Source organism: Pseudopodoces humilis, chromosome 14 (genome assembly GCF_049639895.1).
Source record: "Pseudopodoces humilis isolate 2021_Gansu_Grassland_sample_001 chromosome 14, ASM4963989v1, whole genome shotgun sequence".
Lineage (NCBI taxonomy): Eukaryota > Metazoa > Chordata > Aves > Passeriformes > Paridae > Pseudopodoces > Pseudopodoces humilis.
The window spans coordinates 1,921,204-1,943,794 of NC_142213.1; the positions used below are offsets into that span (position 1 = coordinate 1,921,204).

At 44.0% G+C, this 22,591-nt stretch overlaps 1 protein-coding gene across 4 annotated transcripts; it reads left to right on the forward strand.

The window, feature by feature from the left end:
* The first annotated feature begins 622 nt into the window (after positions 1 to 622).
* CA5A (carbonic anhydrase 5A) lies at positions 623 to 20,838 on the forward strand. 4 transcript variants are annotated; one of them, XM_088062234.1, is made up of 8 exons: positions 648 to 701; positions 1,793 to 1,972; positions 8,643 to 8,840; positions 12,632 to 12,750; positions 13,716 to 13,811; positions 14,282 to 14,344; positions 15,624 to 15,779; positions 16,704 to 20,838. In XM_088062234.1, the coding sequence occupies exons 1-8, from the start codon at positions 653 to 655 to the stop codon at positions 16,857 to 16,859; spliced, it is 1,017 nt and encodes a 338-aa protein (XP_087918360.1). In that variant the 5' UTR covers positions 648 to 652; the 3' UTR covers positions 16,860 to 20,838. The 4 variants fall into 4 exon arrangements, with proteins under 4 accessions (XP_087918361.1, XP_087918360.1, XP_005528277.2 ...); XM_088062235.1 differs by lacking the exon at positions 1,793 to 1,972 and having other exon boundaries at positions 623 to 701; XM_005528220.3 differs by lacking the exon at positions 648 to 701 and having other exon boundaries at positions 1,697 to 1,972.
* The last annotated feature ends 1,753 nt before the right edge of the window (positions 20,839 to 22,591 follow it).

The window sequence follows — 22,591 nt, forward strand, 5'->3', positions numbered from 1 at the left end:
GTTCCTTGGGCAGAACTCAGAGCTGACAATTCAGGCAGTGCTGGCAGCTCAGGGAATAAATGACAAGCAGTAAGGAAGACTCTGCTAAACAGGAGGTGTTGGAATAATAAATAGCACAGCTCAGCTGGCCACTTCAGGTTGCCAAAGAGGATTCCCTGAGCCCTACCCTGCCACCCCGTGTGATGAGAGATGGCAGACAAATGTTTCATGAAAACATCACCAGGAAGTTTCTAATCCAAAACACCAGTTTGTTAAAAATAAATAAATAAAGAAATCCCCAGAGAACACAAATCAAAACCATTGAAAAATATTTCACATAATTTATGAATTAAGAAAAGAGTAGGGTTTAATGGCAGAATGCTAATACTCTTATCATTATCACTTCTTGCTCTGTCATTGACTGATTCTGGAGCTTTCTAAGTATACCCACTTTATGTACTTAATGGAGAAAAGGAATCACATGTGTTTTGTAAATACTTCCATTTTTCTGTGAGCCTGAGGGATTTTTAAAATTAAGTTTAATGACCCCGATAATCCTCACCTGCAGCCTCCACCACCACAATGGGCCAGGAGCCCATTTAAGCCTCAGCTCTGGTGCTGGGACTCTTAGCTTCTGGTTTGTCTCTATTTTTGTCCCCAGGAAGGACTTGGGATGTCTCCTTTTATTCTTTCCTGTGCTCCTGGGTTGGACCTTGGCTCTGGTTTGTCACTTTGTCACTCACAGGGGCTGGGAATGCCAGGGGACTCTTTGGGTCAGGCACTGCTGTGCTGGGTTATCCTTGACTCCCTGTCCTTGGAAAGAATAATTCCATCTTCAATGGTTCCCCATCTTTATTCCCATTTAGCTGGTAGTTGTCTGAAATATTGGGGAATTTTTATAGGAATTATTCCTTTCCTCTGTTTCTGCACTTGACCTGAAAAACTGCAGCTCTGACTTGGATGCATTTGTGCTATTGGTGTGGATTGTTTCAGAGGAAGAGCAAGCATTCCCAAAGAAAATGGAAGTGTGGGATTTCCAGACAGGATTTTCACATAAAGTAAAAAAGTTACTGGAAGTGCCCCTGGAAACAGCAGGAGAGTAACATTCTTGCTTTTATCTCTGAGAAATATGGGTCAGGAAAACATCTCCCTCTGTCCTGTCCCAAATAAAAATTTCAGCTGAGTTCAAGTATGACTAGAGGAATAATTATGGGTCACTATGTTACTCTTTTTAGTCTGTATAAAACTTTGGTTTTGTAACAAAATTTGTTGTTTGCATCCCTTGTTCTGCAGCTCCTCACATGGAGGCTGCAATGCTCCTGCAGGTAAATAGCTAAAGTAGCTAAAATGTTTCATTTTCTGGGCCCAGCCTTGCATAGCTGCTGGATTTTGGGAATTCCTCAGTTTGAGCACCAGCTCGGGGCATTTCAGCTGTTCCTGACAGCACCTCTTGGCTATCAGTGTTCAAATACACAACTATTCAAATTCACAGCACCGAGGAGTGATAAGATCCCTTTCCTTGCATACCAAAGTAGAGTTTTCTGCAACCCTTCCTATTCCTGGAACCAGATGAGGGGGGAAAAGAACCTCTGGGAAGCATATGTAGAATAATCATCAACCAGCCAGCCTCTGGAGAGACTGGAGAGCTAATGGAGAAGACAGTGCAGGGACAGGTTGAAAATTAACTCCTGTGTTGGCTCCACCTCTTAACCAGCAAAGGGTGCTCTCAGAATTATTTATAAAGAAGCCTGGTGACCCCTCGGTGGAGCTGTGTAGCCGTATGATTTTTTTATTCTCTGTGATGGGTTGTTAGGCTGTGGGAGGCTCTGCCGAGGGAGCAGGGAAGGTTTGGAGTGGCCAGTGGCAGCGATGAATGGGCTGAAGGTGACAGCCCTGGGGAGTCTCTCCAAGCAGCTGAGAAGTCTCCGGGCTGTGCCAGCACGGCCCTGCAGCCTGGCTGCCTGCTCCCGGACAAACACCCGGAATGCCGCCTGTAAGTCACTTCATCTCATCCCAGTCGGTGAAAAATGGGAGATGCTGGGGTTGGGAAAAGAGCTGGTGTGGTTGAATGTTGTTCTTATTTATTAGGGAATTATAAAGGGGGATTTGGGGATGTGGCTGAAAGACTGAAGAAAAAAGAGTGGATAGAATGAAAGAAATGAAAACACTGTGTGGAATTTCAGGGTTCCACCTTGTTCTTTATTTCTGCTGTCAGTGGCACCAGATTTTGTGTGACTCCAACCTGTGACAAAAAGCAATAAGTACTTGAGAGGCTTGGCTGCCTTCAGTGAAAACTGTGTTCATGAGAATAATTCAAAACACATTTAGCACAAATTGATTCTGACTTGGAATTTCATAGCCACTGCAATGTTTGATTTGGAAAATGAGGCCTAGAACAAGCCATAAACCCTTTCAAATATGCTGTACAGACCTCCAATAAATCACTTTGAGGTGCAAGATACTCCTGGAGGATGTTAAAGATTTAGTTATTTAAAATACTGATTAACTTACTTTCAGATAAGATGGGGCCAGCCAGAGATTGTCTACTCACTGCTGTGCAGATAATGTCAGCTGGAGAATAGTAGAAAGTATTTCTTTATAGCTAGAAAAACCTTTTGTTTCTTATTTTTTCCTCTGTAAATTTATTCAGCATAATAACTTCTCCCAAAGAACAGAGCCAGGTTCCTCCAGGAACATTTCATTGTTACCCAGGGTAAGAGGGGATCCCATTCCAAGAAGAGATCAGACCACTTTGTTCCATCCAAGGACCACTGCTGATTGAATGAGCATTCCTCTTTTCAATTTGAGACATACTTTCTTAAGTAATTAATTCCTTCAGTCTTTTTCTTCTCTGCACCATTCATGCAGGAAATGCCAAAACAAACTGATTTGGGAAAACCCTGTCTTTGGAATGGCTGTTTTTGGCTGGCAGGGAGTGGACAGGAGCTCTGAGTGAGGCAGCCTGGGGGTTACTCCACAGTTGCTCACACCAGGCTTAAACAACTCAAAGGCTGACAATTTCTGGAGCTCTTTAATTCCCCTTGTGACCCTGCAAGGACAAAGGGCTCTTCCTGCACTTCACTGTAGAAACACTGGGGAGAATTGTGGCATGGATGTCAAAATTCCCAGTGGTGTGGAGAACCAGGGAGTATCTGTGCCAAGCTCTGAAGTATCTTGTAATGACACATGGAGGTTTCAGACACTCGTTCTCTAGACTTTGCTGGAAATGCTCTCCATGGGGGTTTTTAAGCCTAATTTAATAATTATTACCAGAGCAGGCCTGAATGGCTTTTTCCTTTCTTGCCCTTTTAGAAGTGCTTACAAGAAAAGCAGAATCCTTCAAGTTTTGGTTGTTTTTTTTTTTTCCAAAGAACTGTACAAGTCCTGCAGAGCCACACAATCCAGGTGTGCCATCTCCAGGCCTGCACATACAACTGCAGTGCTTCCCCAAATTGTCCAGGAGTTCTCTTCCAAGCCCTTTCCATGCTAAGTTCCTAAGCCTGCATGCATAATATCAGCAAATGTTTTTTATGCGGGAGAAGATAAAGCCTCTGTTTGCTTTACCTCGCCAGCTGGAATTACCTCCCCCTTATCTGGGCTCAGCCACTGCCTCCTCAGCCAGGCTCCTATCTCAGCCAAACACTGTGGAGGCAGAGGAGAGCTCAGCATTTCCCAATCTGCTGTCGAGCTGGGAGCAGCCTGTCAGCTACATCTGCTTGATAAAAAGCTCTGGGCTGTTTATCAATAAACTGGCCTAAATCACAGCCCCCATCTGACATCAATTCAGCAGAATTTTCAGCACCTTGTCATGATGGGCCTGAGCCAACCAGCGCTGTTATCCTCCAAAATCTTGATTCAGACAAAAAAAAAAGCTTCAAGGAAATCAACCTATCTTGGATTTCCTCTGCAGTACTCAGTCCCAGTGGCTGAAGCAGAGCTGTGGTCCTTTAAAGTTTAAAATGGCTTTTTACTGAATTTCAGCAACATGTATATTTTATTTTCTCATTCAGAACGTGTTGCTATGGCAAACAGAGCCTCATTTCCTTCCTCTGGGTGGGGTTTCTCACCTCTCCCCACCACACTGTCTGCCCCAGCTTATCTTATTTGTAAAGAAATCAAAGCACTTGATTCAACAGGTATTTTTCTTTTCAAAGATTAAAACCTTTGTTTTCATCCGGATCTTGATTCCCACCCTGAAGCTTTTGATGCTTGCATCAATCCTAAATGGACTTTTTAAGACCTACTTCAAAAGCTGCAATTAATTATAGAAAATTATCCCAGAGATTGGGACTATTTGGGTGGCTCTATATATCTGGGCAAAGTGGGGAAAAAAACACAGGGCAAATGTAAGAAGCCCCCAGACATTCTAAAATTAAGTGGAGCATCACTGTGTCTGATGGGGATTTTTTAAAAAATCAAATCAGGCACAGACTAGGTCTGTTTGTGGCAGATCCCTTTTTGCAGGTGGTTCACATCTTGGTTATGCTTTTTGTATGTCAAAATTCAGTTTAACTGCTCTGACAATACCAGAGATGGGTGTGTGACAAAGGCAAGCACCAACCCAGGCCCTTCCTCAGTGAGCAAAGGGTGCAAACTGCATGCTTAGTTCTAAATCTCACCTTTTTAAAAATTAGCTTTGGTCATTTAAAAGCTTGAAGATGAGGTTTCTATTTCTCTTCCCACACACACTCTGCATCGCTTGTGCTCATCCCTCAGGCTTTTCCCTTTCTGGTTGTGGAAACCACTCTGGGTTCAGGAACAAGAGAGAGCCCAGCTGGAACCTCCCAGATGGCCCAGAAATGTAACAATTTGGGGGAAACAACAGGGATATTGTGATCCTGGCTGCTGCTCTCTCCAGTTTCTGCTGCATGAGAGCTGTGTCTCTTGCATAAATCACCATCCTAAGCTGGGGCGTGGCTGAAAGAAAACTGCTTTTGGAATGGTCTGGAAAAGAAGATTTTGGCTATGTTGGTTAAGTGCTGGGAACAAGGTTTAGGGCTTAGGCTTCCTTTTGGCACAGGTAGTTTTGTCTTTCTGTCTGCGGTTTCCAAACCATCTCCCTGTCACCAAGCTCCTATTTTGAAGGGTTTTCTTTGAAGGAGTTTTAAAATTAAATTCTAAAGTTTTACTGAACTTCATGCTCAGGAAGAAGTAGCATGTGCACATAAAAAACTGGATGGAGGTTCTGTGAATGATTCAGGAGGGAAACAAAAGTGCTGCAGGTCTAAGTTATTTCTCTTTAGTTTTGTACCTCACCAGCCCATCATTTCTGAGAGTGTTTCCTTTTTGTTGTGCTGTTCAGCTCACAAGAAGTGACTTGCTCTGTTCAGCTTAGTGAAAAACTCTGTAAAAAAAACTTGACATTTTTCAAAACCTTGCAGGATCAAGCCACCAAAAAGCCTCATGAAGCTGGCTTGTCGTAATGGCACAATGTAAAGCAGGGGAGTTTGAGGCTTACTTCATCAGCTTTAACATACAGAAAAGGGATGGTTGTAATTTTCTGTGAGTTTCTATAATTACAGAAGCAGACGTAGATGTAATTTCTAGGCTGCCCAAGGTTATCAGTTGTATTTAGAGGACACATCCTGGGAGAATGGTGGAAGGATGGATGACAGTAATTTGTTGGTAGATGAGAAGATCCCCCAGTCTCTCTAGTTTATGCTGAATATAAAACATCTGAAGCCCATCTGGGCTGTCCTGATGACCAGGACCTACTTATGGTCCATCAGTAGCTTCAGCAAGACAGGTCTGTGCTAAAGAGTTGCCTAACCATGATCAATAGACAGTTAAACTGTGACTAAGCCTGACTGAATCATGATGTTTATGGGCAGCAGGTCTTTTCAATTTCATTGATTATCTATATTTCTAAGTTACAGGAAGCATTCGCTTGAGAATAGTAAATTAGCCATCCTAAGAAATGTTGGGAGTCAAACCAAAAATTCATTTTGTTTATAATTGAATCCTGCTGCACAAAAAAGACTCTGCAGGGAGGAAGTGAAATGAAATTTAAACCCAGTTTAACATCATGACATCACAAGCTGTTTGTACATCTCCTGATGATCTGTTTGTGATCGTGCAGCCACTCAAAGCAAATTGTGTGCCAGATTTCAACCTGCTCTTACTCAACTCGGGAGTACTTTAAACATGTTATACTGTAAATGCAATGGAAACTTCTTACACAATGTTGGTAAACCAGGGAAAACACTTTTGTTGACACTGGTTGACAATCTGGTCCTGTCTCCGTTCCAGTAAAACATTCTCAATGTTAAGACAGGTTCCTTGTGAAAATTCAGAAGTACTCATTCTAACAAAATTTAAAAATCCCAAAAGATAAATGCAGATTTTCAAAATTATCTTAAGAGATTAACTAAGAAATATGATAATACAGCAAGATGAAGGTCAGGAGCTGAGGGTGGTGTTCTGCTCCTGGCTCTCCAAGAGAACTGGCAAAAATTAGAACTCTTGCTTTATCTCTGTGCTTTCACTGACACTTTCGGCTTTCTGCAGGCTTTTCTTTATATCTATATATATTTTCCTTACTGGCAACTGGAACAGAAGGCATGATGAAGGTTTTAACTAGTTTCATTGAGATTTTTCTTCCTCAGGCAGTGTCAGGTGAATATTGAGTTTAGTTGAGTTCACCCTTTCACCATCCAAGGTGGGACTATCTTGGCCTCCTGCCTTTTTGGCAGCCAAGAAAAGTAAACACAATATTAACTTTTTATAACTTTGCCAGATGTGGCTTGGAAAGGGGATCCTGCTGTGCCAGGGCCATCCACTTCTGTGCATCTTTTGGTGTGAGGGATGCACTTTTGATGTGAGACACTTTTCAGAATGTGATGATGTTCATTTGTTGTGGAGGGGTGTGCTTGATGTGACAGAATCCCTTTTAGTGTGAGGGAATAAATGCTCTCTTGATAGGAGGAGAAACTCCTTGGTGTGAGGGAATAAATACTATTTTTGTGCAAGAGGATGCACTTTTGATGTGAGGGGACACTTTTTGGGGTGAGGCGATGCTCATTTGGTGTGAGGGGATGTACTTGATGCAAAGGAACTAGTTTCCTAGTTCCTTTCCTAGCTGTGAGGGAAAAAATACTCTTGATGTGAGGGAGTAAATACTACTTTGGTGTGAGAGGCCACTTTCTTGGGTGAGGCGATACTCTTTGGACGGTATGTCCTCGGTGCGAAGGAACCTCCTTCGGTGTGAGGGGACGCACTTTTGACAGGGGCCCAGGAACCACCCTGAGCATGGGAAATGATGATCCCTACCCTGCACGGAGCTGCTGCCGCTGCTCCAGCGGTGTCACAGCAGAAGGAGCCACCCAGAGCAGTCCCAGCCCGCCTCCGGGGCCATGGCGTGAGGGCCGTGCCGGAAGGGGCCGGGCCGGGCTGGGCGGTGGCTCCGCGATCTCCGCCGCGATGCTGCCGCTGCTCCGCCGCGCTTGGGCGGCTGCCGTCGCCTCCTCTTCCTCCTCCTCCTGCTCCTCACGACGGGGCAGCCGCCGGTGCAGCCTCGGCGCCTGCTGCTCCTACCGCCTGCGAGACGCCCGTGAGTGTCGCTCTCCCTCAGCCCCCTCAGCCCGTCCCGCCTCAGTCCCGCCATCGCTCCCAGCTCCCCGCGCTGCCAAACTTTCTGTAGGAGCCGTAGGGACACCGAGCTCTGCCTGGCTTTGTCATGAAAAATGACAAAATGTTCCTGAAACATCAGGAAGTGGCAGTGTTTTAAATACAGGGAATGTTTTGCGCCGCCTTTGCCTGAGTTGACCTTATGGAGCTCCGTAAAGTTTGGTCCTCACTGAGGGAAACCGCGGCGGGGGGGGTGTGGGGGTGTGGGAAGTTGTTCGGCCACTCCTTGTGTGAGTGGTTTGAAGGTTTAATTTATTTTAATTCCTCGTTTAAAAGACCCTGAGCAGTCATATCTAGTGAAGTAGCCTGTAAAGTGATGCTCAAAGCATCATGATTTAGGGTTCAGCAGAGGGACAGGGCACCAAAAGCTGTGTGTGGGTCACCAGGTGAACAGGTCCATGCAGGCAGCAGTTCTGGTTTTAAGAAGAATAAAGTCCTGTGGAAATCATTCACGTATCTATCCTGCTTGTGCCAGTTTGAGGGGCCCAAGCTGCCCACAAAATTGCTGGGTTTGTGTTTTACAGGTGTGAGATCAGCAGGACCTATCTGCACAATGCAGTTCTGGGCAGGATTGGCGTGGCTGCTGCAGGAGCTCTGAACCCCCCTTTGTGGAGTAACCCCTGTGCTCGTGTTGCCTTCTAGAGAATGTTTTCCTTCCCAGTGGGAATTACCCCTTGTCTGTAGCTCTCCCAGCTCAGCTGATAGTGCTGGTGTGCAGAGAAGGCTGGAAAACAAAGCCGCCTTAAAATTGGACGATGATAGGAAAACATTCTCTTTTTCTGGGAAATAAGGGATAAAGAAATAACAATTTCTTTGCAGAGCATTCTACAAAGGCTGAAAGGTACCGACATGGTTGTTCTAAGTTAAATTACTGCGCTTCCCTGTGTGGCTTGAGTCATGCAACTGGAATGTTTTATTTTTCTTTTGCTTTCCTGGGCAGCAGCTGACTTGAATTAGCCTTTGGTGACACAGCACCTTCACTTGCCAGAAAGTTCTGTGTCCTGCATCAGAGCCTGACTCTCCTCCTCACCTTGCAGTGCATCCGCTGTGGCAGAGCCCGCTGACAATTCCCGGAGGCACCCGCCAGTCTCCCATCAACATCCAGTGGAGGGACAGTGTTTATGATCCCTTCCTGAAGCCTCTGAAAATCAGCTATGACCCCACCACCTGTCTTCACATCTGGAACAATGGCTACTCCTTCCTGGTGGAGTTTGATGATTCTACTGATAGATCAAGTAAGCAAAAACTCAGGAAAAAAAATCTATTAAATGTCTAAGTTAATGCTAAGAGAGGAGAAATAATTGTGTGATGTAAGACCTGATGTTGAAAATTAATGTATGGTTTACAGTGGTGGGAATCATGATGAAGAAATTCTGTACAGACTTCACATTTACAGTGTTTTTATCACCGTGGGCATTGTGCACAAATCCCCTGCTGTATGTTGAAACTCCTTTCACAAGCCTCAGTGCCCTGTGTTGTAGGTTTTGTAATAAACTTTACCCACACAAGTCAATCTTCAGTCATTTATATGTGTACCTACTCAATTTGAAACCTGATTCCATTGCTGCTCTTTATTGAAGTAATTTGCCACTTATCTTTTGTGGTGTTAATAGAGATATTTAATGCACTTGAAATAATCAGCAGCCAAATGAGTTGCAGTTGGAAAGCACGCACACTTATCTCTGTGAGGTTTTAGGGAATAACACTGAGCTCTGCCCCCAGGAGCAGGTGTGTGTGTGTGTCCCTGTTGTTTTAGGGGAAGCAGGAGTGCATGGAAAATCCAACCATGCACTCCAGCAATTTCATGGGAATAAACCTCTGACTTGAGCAGCTCAACCTTTTTAAAGGCTCAATAGAGTAAAAAAAAATTAACTTAAAATCAAGATATTGCTCCCAAATCCCAGATTTTCTGCCCACTGTTCCTTCTAAAAGCTGCCAAAGGATATTGCAGAATATGAAGATATTTCATAAGGGTGAGTGAGCTGGTAGCAATTGGTCAGGGCTGTTGTGAAGCACATGATTGTGCAGCTTGTCCTGCAGGGAAAAATTGAAAGACCCTGAGCAAGTTTGAACCTGTTGGATTGGAGTAATTTATGTTTAAAGTGGCTGCTCACCATGAGTGCTCCTGCACCTTCCTGTGGGACTTAGCAATGCCCTCGGGAAGGGAGCCTCCAGCACACAAATAAACACTTTGTCTACACAACGCCAATATTTCTGGCTGATGTTTGGAATGCAGCTGATAAAACAGTGCAGCAAAAACGGTGGTGGTGGAATGCAGGGAGCTTGTGTGATGTTTTGGGCTCGTTTTGTTATTTCTAGCTGTTCACTTGGAATATCCATTTCCAAGAGTGAATAATCCATTTCCAAGAGGGAATGTCTTTGCCTTTGCTCCTTTATACACTGATGTCATGAAGAAGCCAAGTCCTGCCCCTCTGTTTCTCCAGCACAAAGTGCTGTTTTTTTCAGTGAGGTTGGGTTAGCAGAAAGACATCACTTGTTACCCCATGAGTGATTTTAATTTATTAACTTTAGATTGGCTTTGCTTTTCATTGAACAGCCTCTTGCTTTATAAACCACACCCCACTATCTGTTGAGTGTTTAGTGGATAACAAAGTTGGATTTTTTTCTTCAAGAATTGATGTAACAAAGGGAAATTGCCTGTAGGGGGTTGAGAAAGATGCAATATTTAATTGCATAGGATCAATTTTTGTGGCATAAAGGCAAGGCTGGAATCATCAGGCCTTTGAGACTGGTGCTCACCTCTGAAAGATCTTACCTGCTTTGTCTGTAAGACTTTCCTTGAGGTAAATCTTTCCCTGTGAGCATTTGCTGCCTTTTCATCATCCTCATTTTCCTTAAATGAATTCAAGTTCATGAAGGGTAGGATGGCATCAAACAATCAGTGCCAGGGCTCCAAAATGACAGAGAAGCAACAGATGGTGAGGTGTTGCTGTATAACCCCCAGTTTTCGGGTACCTGCCTCTCTCCTCCACCTTTCTCTCTTTACTCTTGCTATTTCTGGTTTTTCTCACTGCCAGCTTCTGTCTAACAATCATAGAATCCAGAGAAGAAAGCTTGGGAACAAACAAAAGCACCACAGTTGAAAGAGAAGATGAGAAAGACACCCAGGATAGACAAAAATGCCTGAATCCTGAGATGGGGTTTGCAAGACTTGGGCTAAAGCTGAAGGTAGAGCAGGAGGAAGAAGAGGGTGAGGGGAAGGTATGTACAGCATGTGCTCTGTCTGTGTGTGGTGCCATCAGAAACGAGGCTGAAACAGGGCCAGGGCTGCAAGAAATAGCTGATGTGATTCTTGTTCTTTGAGCCCCTTAAACTTTTGTTTTGAAATTGTCAAGATTGTAATTTGAGAAGAAATGTTTCTGAAGGGACTGAAGTTCCTGTTTGTTTCCTGTCACTTTCTGGTGGCACTACAGGAACCTGAGTCTCCATATGTGTGTCTGTGCCTAAATTTACTCGTGAGGCAAATATTCAAGTGGCTGTGGTTATTAACACCAAATTCACTTGTGGGTTTGCATCATCACATACTCAGGAGTGGATCGAGTGTGTTAGAGCACAGGAACTTCACTTCTGAGAGGCTTGGCTGTGTGATCCACATCTTTATCCCAGCCCTTCTCCAGCACAGAATCCCAGCATGGTTTGTGCGGGAAGGACCTTACAGCTCATCCCATTCCACCCCCTGCCATGGGCAGGGACACCTTCCACTATCCCAGGGTGCTCCAAACCCTGTCCAGCCTGGCCTTGGACACTTCCAGGGATGGGGAATTTTGATTTTCCAGTGATGGTCAGTGTTGCATTCATGCCCAGAGCTCAGCAGCAGGGGATGAAATGAATTCAGTGTCACTTTGCACAGCCTGTTTTCATTTATTCCTTTATCACAGACAGGCCTGTCTGGTTAGGATTTCAAACCTGCTAGCTGGCTTTCAGGAAAAAAAAAAAATACAAGAAAATCTCTTAATGCCTCTCATTGTTTTCTCCTTAGCATGGAAGTGATTAACTTATTTCCCAAAGCAGTGTTGGGATTAGGTTTGCTGTAAAACTTCCCCATGTCCTGCAGTTCAATAAATATCAACAGATGCTGATGGTTTAGTGCTGGGTGAACTCTTGGAAAAGCTCTTTTCCAACCTAAAGGATTCCCTGATTCCATAAATGTTATTAGCCCTTGGGAAGTAATTAGTGTTTCTGATTTACAGATGCTCTGATACCATAATTAGCAAGATGACTTTGCAGGATGGTTTTGGTCCAGGTAGGAGGGAATGAGTGGAAGCAGAAGCTGGGCATGGACTTCTTCATTCACGTGTTTGCAGGAGGATGGGAGGCCTTCTGAAATCAGGAGGACAGAAGTTTTACCTTTACTCATTGATGAAAAGGGCATTAAATCTTTCAGAAACTTGCCCAGTGGCAGACTGGATGTTTAAATCCTTCATGAACAGTTTGTAGGTATAACAAAACATATTTCAGTCTGACCTTTGCTTGTGCAGTCTGGAAGCTGTGCTGCAGCAGAATAAGATGTTTGGGTTTTAGTAGCTTGCAGATTGAACATTTGACTCAATATACTGCTTTGTCTGGAAATATTTGCTTTTTGAAGCCTTGTCATAAGAAATGTCAATATTTTTCACAGATCCTTGTAGAGATGTCATTGAATACATTTAATAGATGTGTCACTGCTGTGTCACCTGGTCAGGTGGTCTTGACACTCCTGCTCTGACAGAGGGATGAGAATGTGAAACTCATCACTGTGACTGTGCCAAGCTTGGTGTCAGCTGGGAAAACATTCCCTTGAGGGGAGGTGGATGAGGAGACTCTTCAGCTCATCTCCAGTTTGATGCAGGGAAAACCAGGAACGTATTTGCTTGAATAATTCGATCATGGCAAGGTGTAGATAGTGTACAACACTGAGTTGCTCCACCTGATACTTTTTCCTGGGCAAAATTTTTTCTTAGGATTTACTTGTCTGGCCAATTCTAAAGCATATTTATTAACATGTGTGTCTTGTTTTGTTTTCTAGTCATCGTTGGAGGCCCCTTGGAAAACCAGTACAGGCTAAAGCAGTTCCACTTCCACTGGGGAGCTATCAACGACTGGGGCTCAGAGCACACCGTTGACAGTAAATTTTACCCAGCAGAGGTACGAGATGAAATCCTGAGCAATGCAAATACTTGTCTCAGGTGTGTCTGTGAAAACTCCCAAACTGAGGAGTTGCAGTTTATTTTGAAGTGCTACACTTTATCTGCTGTTTTATTCTATAAAAATTCACCTTCAGTGTGTTTTCTGGAGAAGAACAGCCTGAAAATTTGGCATCGGCACCATTACTGAAAATTAAAAATCACTTTGTTAATTGTTGCTAAACTGTTCAGAGAAACAAAGTATATATTAAGTACTCTTAAAAAACATCACTTTATTTTCTGTTTGTAACTGTTGAACAGTTACTAAAATACCAAAACTTTGATGCTTAAGTAACTACTAAGAAAGAAAGTGTCAATAAAAAGGATGAAATCAGTGAAAATGTGAAACTGTGACAGTTTTGACCACAGTTCTTTGCCAAAGGAGAATTTGTCAAGTGCTGATGGGTTATTTTTAAGGAGAGTTTCTCTCCTGTTGGTGTGTTCATGGTGCTGCTGCCAGCTTGGCAAGATCCTCATTGACCAGGAGACTGTGACTAAGTTTTTGGGCTGGGGTATTTATTTATCAAACAAAACTCCTCAATGTATTGGCTGTCAGCAGTGCAGAGGAAGATTATTATGTGCAGGAGGATGTTCCTCAGGAGGGCAGGGCGTTCTGCTCCTGGGAAGGGATGGAAGACTGAGCTTTGTGCCTTTGATCAGTGTTCCTGGAGGCAGACTCCCACAGACTAAATCCCTTTTATAGATGGGAAATGCAGTGGGTCTGTACTTTTATTTAAAGCAAAAGACAAAAAAGGAAGGGAAGGACCATTATTTACCAAGAGCACTTTGTTCCTCATTTCTGTGGTTTCTGAGGCTACTCACTGCAGTGCCTCACCCTGCCAAGGAGTAAATGCAGCCAGGACCAGTAGTCAGGTGTGGTGTCTGTGCCCTGTGCAGGGATTGATTTCTCCCTCGTTCCTCTTTCAGCTGCATTTGGTGCACTGGAATGCTGTGGAGTACCCGAATTTTGAGGAAGCTGTGATGGAAGGGAATGGCCTGGCTGTTATTGGAGTGTTCTTAAAGGTAATTTTGTTCTGTGGGACCAGCTGTCATGGGACCTTTCTATTTGCATTCTGTTCAAGCCAACTTAGGGCAGTTAAGGGAGGGCTGAGAGGGGATTCCATCAATCCATACAAATATTTTCAGGGGGTGTCAGAGGATGGTGCCAGGCTCTGGTCAACAGTGCCAGTGAACAAGGTGAGGAGCAATGGCCAGAAATTAAAAAATGTTTCACCTCAGTATGAAGAATTTGACGTTGAGGGTGGAACAGCTGTTCTGGGAGGATATGGAATCTCCCTGTCTGGAGTCATCCCAAAACCCACCTGGATGTGTTCCTCCAGGTGCACCTGCCTTGGGCTGGATGATCTCCAGAGCTCCCTTCCAACCCTAAATATTCTGTGATTGTTGTTATAAAAAACCACTGAGGCTGATAAGTAGAACTGATTGATTATTCATCAGCTTATTGATTCTCCAACCCCTCCCTCTCCCTGCAGCTGGGAGCACGGCACGAAGGGCTGCAGACCCTGGTGGATGCCCTGCCAGCAGTCAGACACAAGGTCAGTGCTCTGAGGTGTCCCACCCATTGTCACCCAGCAGAAAGAACACTTGGAGAACCACAAAACACCAAGGAAAGCTTTCTTCCTTAAATTTTACCGGGGAGGGGCTGATTGGCACTTTGGAAGTGGGAAGGGAAGCTGATTTTTCAGGAGGAATTGGATACTTTAAGCTTTCCAAACCTCTTGAAAAAATGAGCTGCTCTTGAGAGTTCCCTTACAAGGACATGCTTGAAGTGGGGGTTTATTTACTGTGGGATTAAGGCTTTTTGGTTTTTTTTTGACTGATCTTTGAGGAGATGATTTGCTTTTTTATAAACACTGAATTTTCTGCTGGGGAAATGGGATCGTTCCTGGCAGAGTCCTGCCAGGAGAGGGAGTGCTGAGTCTCTGTCAGAAGCAGTTCCTCCTTCCCGTGCCTGTTCCCTTCTGAAAGTACACGCAAAAAAACCACATCGACCTCTTCAACTTCTAATCACATCCAGCTGAAGTCGCTGTGCCACTGCTTCTCAGAGGAAGGAGTTTTAAAATCCAAATAAAACAAGTTTTTATATCAGAGCAGTGACAACTCTGCCAGATAAACACCAAACACATCAGTTCAGTGCCAGAAGTCCTTCCCAAATCTGAGTATGCATCTATTGTGACAATATAATAATTTGCAGCATGTGAATTTAAGAGAAATGTGGTTTCTTTTAAAGATCCCCAAGTATATCCTGAAAATCCCCATGGAGAAATGTTTGTGTGGGAAATCCTGGGTTTTGGAGCTCCTACATTCTTTAGGATATCCTCACCTAAGGGATTGAACATTCTAGAGATGGAAATATTTGATTTAAATAAAAACTTCAGTCCACTTCCTGCTGCGTAAAATCACATGGTGAAAAGTAAAACACTTTTTGTTTGCAGTCTTTTAAGGATCTGGCACAGCTACCTGAACTTATTCCACCACTTATTCCCTCTTTTTCCTGGTTGCATCCAGCTCCCACAAAGCCTTAGGCTGTTGATCCTTCTCACTCCTTGTTTCTCCTGCACTGAATTCCTAATGGCTTGTTGGGACAGCAGAAAAATTTCAATTTTCGCTGTTCAGCAGTTGCCCTTTACACCTCAAACCAAATTTTATACAAATTTGTGGGATTTAAAATTAGTACATTGTTAATACTCCCAACACCCCATTTCCAATGCACACACATGACACGGTTTTTAACCTTACTGTCAAAATATTTTCCAACTTTGTCAGTTTTTTCTCAAAACACCATCCTTAAAAGTGTTTTTTCATGCTATTTAGGACACTGTGATCGAGTTTGATGTGTTTGATCCCTCCTGTCTGATCCCTTCCTGCCCCGATTACTGGACCTACGCCGGCTCCCTGACCACTCCCCCCCTCACTGAATCAGTCACGTGGATCATTAAGAAGAAGCCAATCGAGGTGGATGAGGATCAGGTAAATCTCAATTTTCCTTCCAGATCACGCTTCTTGTTGCCACAGAGATGCTCAGAACCAGTTTTTCACCAGCAATTCTCTGGGAAAACACAAAAATTCTCTGTGTTTTCCCAGAGATCTGTGAGTGTTTCAACCCAGGATTTGGGGAGGAATGCTGGTGTCAACAGCCACTAATACAGAAAGACCTAAGACCTCTCCAAGATGTTTTTCCAGCTTTATTCGAATTTTCCATCTAGTCTCAAGAGTTTTATCTTGATCTGTGATACACAATTCTGGAACCTGCCCCTTGGAAACTTGGGAGCTTTTAGGAACTTACTGGAATTCTCATAATTTTGCTCTCCTTAGCATGATGTAGCTTTTTTTGTGGAGGAAAGGGAAAAGGGAAGGTTCTGTGAGATGGAGATTGTTCACAGGGAACTACAGGCATAGTGTAGCATTCTTTAAAATTGAAATTTTTCTTATTTTTTCTTGGCTCTTCACTCTCCTAGCAGTGATTTATCATTGGAATGGCCTTGTGAGCATTAAAAGCTGATCTGCTGCTGCTTTATTTTAATCCCAGTTACAAATCAGTGAGAGAAAAACTTGAGGATTGTTGGGGTTCCCTTTTTTCTGGGTGCCAGGGAGGCTATAAATGGAGGTTGGATGAAGTGCTTGAAATGATGAAATGACTCCCTCAGCTGTGCCACATTTGGGATTTAATTTCCCTAAGGATGGCAGATGACTGATAATTCTTCCACGCTGGTGTGGATAATGGGACACCAGCAGGTGACAGAGATGTGGGTGCTAAAACCCCTCAGAACTCAAACATAGCGCTACCTTCGATTTTACTTTCCTCTCCAACAATAAACTCTTGTCTTTTGCCATGAATTCCCAAACCGGGGGAATTCCTGGGAAGTGACTGGAGTGGCCATTTGTGGTTCCCAGCTGGAGGCCTTTCGGACGCTGCTGTTCACGTCGGACGGGGAGGAGGAGAGGAGGATGGTGGACAACTTCCGCCCGCTGCAGCCGCTGATGAACCGCACGGTGCGCTCGTCCTTCCACCCCCAGCTCCGGCCCCACGCCCAGCAGCTCGGCCCATAGCTGGCCCAGCATTTCTCATGATTATTCCTTGTATCCATGCCCTTTTCACTGCCAGTGCTCCCTGACCTTCCCTAGAGACGCTGTCAGGGTTTTTAGTTTTGCTTTTTTTTTTAAAGAAGTGAGTAATATTAACCCTTAGCAAATTGGCTTGTTCCGAGGCAGGGGTCAACAAGGAATTATTAAGGCAGTTAAAAATAAGGACAGGAGAGTTCGTCCCCTGCTCCTTCTCTGAATTGTTCTGTGTTTCTTCAAATGCTCTTGCAGTGCCTTGCATGAATTAATAATTCTGGATAAAAATTAAGAAGGAGGAAGTGGGAAGAAAAAGAAAAATATCAGTTCTGATCAGGTCCTTTTGGGGAATTGTTTGCTGTCTGGGAAGAGAGCTGGAAGGGAACTAGCTTGTCTCAGAGACATTTTACCTTCCTTTTTCCTTGGATGAGGAGAAGGACAGAAATGACTTCCAGGAGCTCTTTCCATTTTGCTGGCTGCACATTCTGTATTTGATGTGGGTGCCACAAGATGCCCACTGCCACTACACCAGGAGCCAAAAGACTTTTACTGAAACCTTTTAACAACTGTGGAAGCTTTTGGCTTCAGCAGCTTTTGCTTTCCTGTGTTAATCTATCAAGAGAAGGGAGAAGAGAATTCACCGGTGTCACAAGACTGGCAAGAGCAGCAAATTAGGTGAAAATGTCCAATTGATCCCAGGAAACTGATCACATCAAAAGGGAAAGCAAGATTAGATAAAACCCAGTTGACCCTCCCAGTGGGATTAGGTGGGGGGGGGGGGGGGGCGGGGGAAAAAACCAAACCAATTCCTCAAACTTGTACTAGGAGGGTGTGGACAAAACTCAGCTCTGGGAAAGGGCTTTTATTTCAGTAACTCATAGAGCACCAGTGCTCCCTTCAAAGTTCTGCTTTGAGATGTATTTTCCCATAAAAACACCCAGCTTCAGGACCAGTGGGGACCAGTTTGTTTTTATTGCACCTTATGGTAACGAGGTCCAGTGGGGGTTGGAATTGATTGTGGACTAAGCAGAGCTGCTGTGTGAGCTGCCAGCTCCGAGCCTTTCCCAGGAGCTGTGGTCCAGCTGCCCCAAGGATCACCTCTCACATCCTACTAAACCTGATTTTCTCTCAGGCACCTTTCTCTCTGGCCCTTCATGCTCTGCTGTATTTAGCAGATTAAATTCATGCACCAGATTTCTGATGAGGAACAGCTCTGCCTGTGAACTCCCTGTGTGATCTCCATGGGTTGTGTTTGAGGAGTCTGAGGAATCTTTCCTGGTGGGATTCAGTGAAGCCATGACCTAGCTTGGCAATGCTAAATCCAGATCTTTTCAATTGGTGCTTTGGTTTTTTAAAAATCCAAGTGTTCAGTTTCAAAGCACCTTTACACTTTTCAGTGTGACCCTGATGATTTTCAGGGTTTGAGATAATCTTGTTGAACCAATTGAGTGCCCAGATCCTGCCTTTGCTTCCTCAATAGCTCTACCTCAGGCTGTTGTTCTGGTGCCACAGCTGTGCCTTTGTCCCCTGAAATGTGACCACTTCAACTGGAGTGACTCTGGGTGCTGAAAGGAAGGAAACCTCCATCTATCCTGGTGTAGGACATTTTTCCTGATGGGAATTCCGTGTGGCAGTGGAGCTCTTTGGTTTTACCACTTTCCCCCAGCCCTCCCTGCCTGGGGGAGCGCTTCCATCCTGGTTGTGCCATCTCCCTTTGGAGGGGCTGGGATTATCCTGGGATAGTGAAAGGTGTCCCTGCCATGGCAGGGGTGGCACTGGATGAGCTTTAAGGTCTTTTCCCACCCAAACCATTCCATGATTTTCTGATTCCATCATCTCAGTTGAACTCTACAGGCTTTGCTATCGCCACACAGATTTTTAGCTACAAAATCGCATCAGTGATGATTTTGCTGGAGAATTATAAATTCCAAACTAAAGCTGGAAGGAATAGCTACAGTTCTGGGAGCAGGAAAAGAATGATTTTACTTTTTGCCTGAATATATAATAATTATGATCCAGTCATTAAGTCAGAGATTTATTCAATGCTGCTCTTGCAGACACTTTTCTGAGGATGACCCTGGAGGAAGATGGCAGCAGTTCAGATATTTTCCACTCATTAATAGAAAAAAACTGTAATGCAAAGACATCTTAATGTTGCCTTTTATTTAAAAACAGAGCTGCCTCAGCAGCACTGGGCTGTAGGTGCATCAATCTCCTTATCATTTATGAATGGATCTTTTTAAAAGATTTTTGTAATTTTGCAAAAATTTGTAAAAGCAATTTTGTAATTGCTCAGTTTTAAAATTGCTTTTGTAATTTCCACTGAATTTTTGAATTTCTCTGAAGCACTGAGAAGAATCACCAGTTGATCCAGCTTTCCCCACAAACCCCAAATCCAGATTATTTTAGGGAACTGCCAGGGTGTAACTGTTTAACTTCAGCTGTTCTGGAACTCTGTAGCAGCCTCACACCCACTGAGTTCTCCATAGTTTACTCCACTCAATCAGATTTTCCTCCTGGATGTGTAAATCCCTTTTGAACCAACCTGCATCCATCAGAGGGGAATGTGGGATATTCCCTTCCCAGTGATCCAGTTAAAATTCTCAGAGAGATTTATTTCAAGTTCTCACAGAGATTTACTTTGTTCAAGTATTGCCATGGAAGCTTTGTTAGAGAGTAGTGAATTACCCAGTTTACATCAAATCACACCTATTTTTACTGACATAAAATGAAGAAATTCCAATTTCAGCACTGGTCACTTCAAATATCTGGAAACAGCGTTAATGTAGATAAAAAATAACTCTACTGTGTTACAAAAAGATGTTTTACAGGGGTTTTGTTACTTTTTTTTGCTGTTTCTTGAGTCCTGTGTTTATGTGTAATTTTTTAGCATCTCCTGAAGGCAGGCAGGAGCTCAGCTGCGGGGCAGATTGTTGGAATTAATCTGGAAATGAACACATTGGAGGTTTTTTTTGTTTCTTTTGTTTCAGTTTATCTCTTCTGTTACAATGATTTTATTGACCTTGTGAATGTAAACTTCAGGAAAATATTTGTGTTTAGAACAAGAGATGGGATAGAATTCCTGTGCCTTATTCTCTCAGTTCTACGTGGAAAAATGGTTTGATTGTTGCGTTAGAGGTGATTTTTGTGATGATTTTGCACAATTAAGTTAAAAAGGAATTTTTGGACTCTTTTGGATGGCACAATACAAAAGGGTCAAAGCACATATTTGTATTTTCCTTGCATAGGAGTCACTTTATTACTAAATCCTGCCCTAGGAGGCATTCCTGGGGCAGCAAGGCCCAGGAATTAAAGACTGTCACAGGAATAATTTGGGAACAACTCCTTGCAAAAGGAGGAGAAGGTTTGGAGCAGACCTGTGTCTGTGCTGCTCTGATTCCAGCTGCCTTTCAGGATTTCTCTGAAATGCTGCTCTCACCTTGTCCTGGGTGACTTCACAGTGGGACAAACTTCCTCTGCTGTTGGAATGTTTGATCCCTGCTCCTGCATTCCAGAACTTTAACTCTTCAGGTGTTCCTCACCACTTTTGTGCTGCCTTTTCTGTCAGGAATGGCAGGAGGGTCTCCCCTGGTTTTGGAAGCTCCAGAATTGGAGTTTGCTTTGATCTCCACAGGGTTTTAGAGGACTGGAATTCTGCTTTGGATGAAGGGTCCCCTCATGCCTTAATTTGGGATGTTTTAACTTGTATTTCCTGGCACATCTTGGCTTTTTCTTTGTGCATCTCGTTTTTGTGGCCTTTATAATGTTGTGTATTTAATGTGTGTTACCTGCCTGCCCATAACTGACTGAAATCACTGTCTGCAGACAACACCTGGAACAGGGAATGTTTTGTTTTTCTGTGGTACAGGCCCTTCCCCAAAGCTTTTCCCTGATGTATAGAACCCTTCAGCTGCTGCATTTTACACTGTTACATTAGTGTACAAGTATAATAAAGGACCAGAGAAACCTATGACTGTATCTCGTTGTGTAATTAAGCTTTTCAAGTAAAAAAAACATCCGATTTCCTGTCAAAAAAATATTAGAATTCCTCTTTGGGACTGGCCCAGTTCATTAGGAGTGGAGTCTGGTCAGCTGTCAGATGTTCTGTGACACTTCCAAGCTCTGAAAGACTCTGCTGAGCTGTGTTAGAATGAAAGCACAATGAGCTCTCTGTGCTGCAGAAGGATATCTCATGATTGATCACATCCAGCCAGATGCCACAGGCCATCTCCAGCAGCATTTCAGGGTTTCAGGATCTTTCCTGAACTCCTTCACTGGACACTGCTCATTAAACTGGACATGTCAGCTGAGCTCCTTCCTCTGGCCTGGGTAAAGCTGAGCCTTGAGCTCTGTGCTGTGACTCAGCTGGTGCTTGTGGCTACAAAAATGCTATCAAATAACGCCTAAAAAACCCTTTAAATAAATTAAACTACCGATACAAATTAAAAGTTGATATAAGAGAGTGGGTTTAGATTAGATAATGGGAAGGAATCCTTCCCTGGGAGGCCCTGGCACAGGTGCCCAGAGCAGCTGTGGCTGCCCCTGGATCCCTGGAAGTTTCCAAGGCCAGGCTGGATGGGGCTTGGGGCAGCCTGGGATGGTGGAAGGTGTCAGGGTTGGAACTGGATGAGTTTTAATGTTCCTTTGTCCCAAAGCATCCTGTGATTCTGTGAACATTGGGTGGAATATGTTAATGTCTCTGTCTCACAGCTGAGCCACACTTGGAGTCCAGCTGTCACACAGGTTGTGTTTAGCTGGGTTAATCCAAAGAAGTTTCTTTTGATAGGAAAAACGGGAGATTCCTTTTCTGGTTGAGGAATTCCCCTAAAACAGTTGTAGGTGATGTTTCTAGGAGGTTCCCAACTGTGCTGGTTGGTGGGCAGCCCATTTTCTGCTGGAGAAAGAGTGGCTTGGGTTAGGAGTGAGGCCAGCTCTGCTCTTGTGACCATTTCATGGTTCTAGAAGCTGCCACCACTTCCATTTACCCAGGAAAAGCAGCTCTGAGCTCTTTATCACAGCGGAGATGTTTGCTGAAGAAATGGGCAGGAGGTGGCTGGATCAAGGCAGCTTTTCCAAAGACCTGGTTCAAAACATCCCCATCACTCCTCACAAATGGCCCATTTGCTCCTGCTCCTGCTCATTGTTTATCCTCGTGACAAATCATTCCTTCCCTCCTCCTTTTTGATGTGCCAAACTCTGAGTGTTAGCACATGGAGAACTGATTGGATAATCAAATAGTCTTCAAAGGTCCTGCGGAATAACTTGGGGACCCGAGGAGAGGTAATGCTCACGGCCAGGCTGATAATAACGCTCAGCATTTGCGAAGTGCTTTGAAGATATCCAGCACTCTGGGAACACACCCCAATGCCAGGCCGGTGTTTTCTCAGGAATACAAATGGAAAAACAGTTGCAGAATGAATTTGTGTGGATTAATTTGCAAGAGAGTCAAGCACGAGGTTGGCTTGGAACAGGGCAGTTCAGTGGCTGTGGCTCCACGGCTGCTGAGCCTGGGATTTCCAGGTTCTCAGCTGTGAGTCCAGGAAAAAATTCCCTGTTGGAAGAATTAGAGCAGGGTAATTCTGTCCCATTCATGTGAGAGCTCATGGAAATGTCTGTGTGGATTCATATCAGGTGTAAAATGCCCATGGTGGGATTCTTGGGGCCAGGAATTGGACTTGATCCCTGTGGGTCCCTTTCAGCTCAGGAGATCCTGGTTCTAGGTC

Excerpts from the sequence above, each read along its gene's own strand:
- CA5A (XM_088062234.1), top strand. The coding sequence starts at position 653 with ATGTCTCCTTTTATTCTTTCCTGTGCTCCTGGGTTGGACCTTGGCTCT. Across the intron at positions 12,751-13,715 it reads GTAAATTTTACCCAGCAGAG|CTGCATTTGGTGCACTGGAA; the intron begins GTACGAGATGAA and ends TTCCTCTTTCAG. Across the intron at positions 14,345-15,623 it reads TGCCAGCAGTCAGACACAAG|GACACTGTGATCGAGTTTGA; the intron begins GTCAGTGCTCTG and ends CATGCTATTTAG.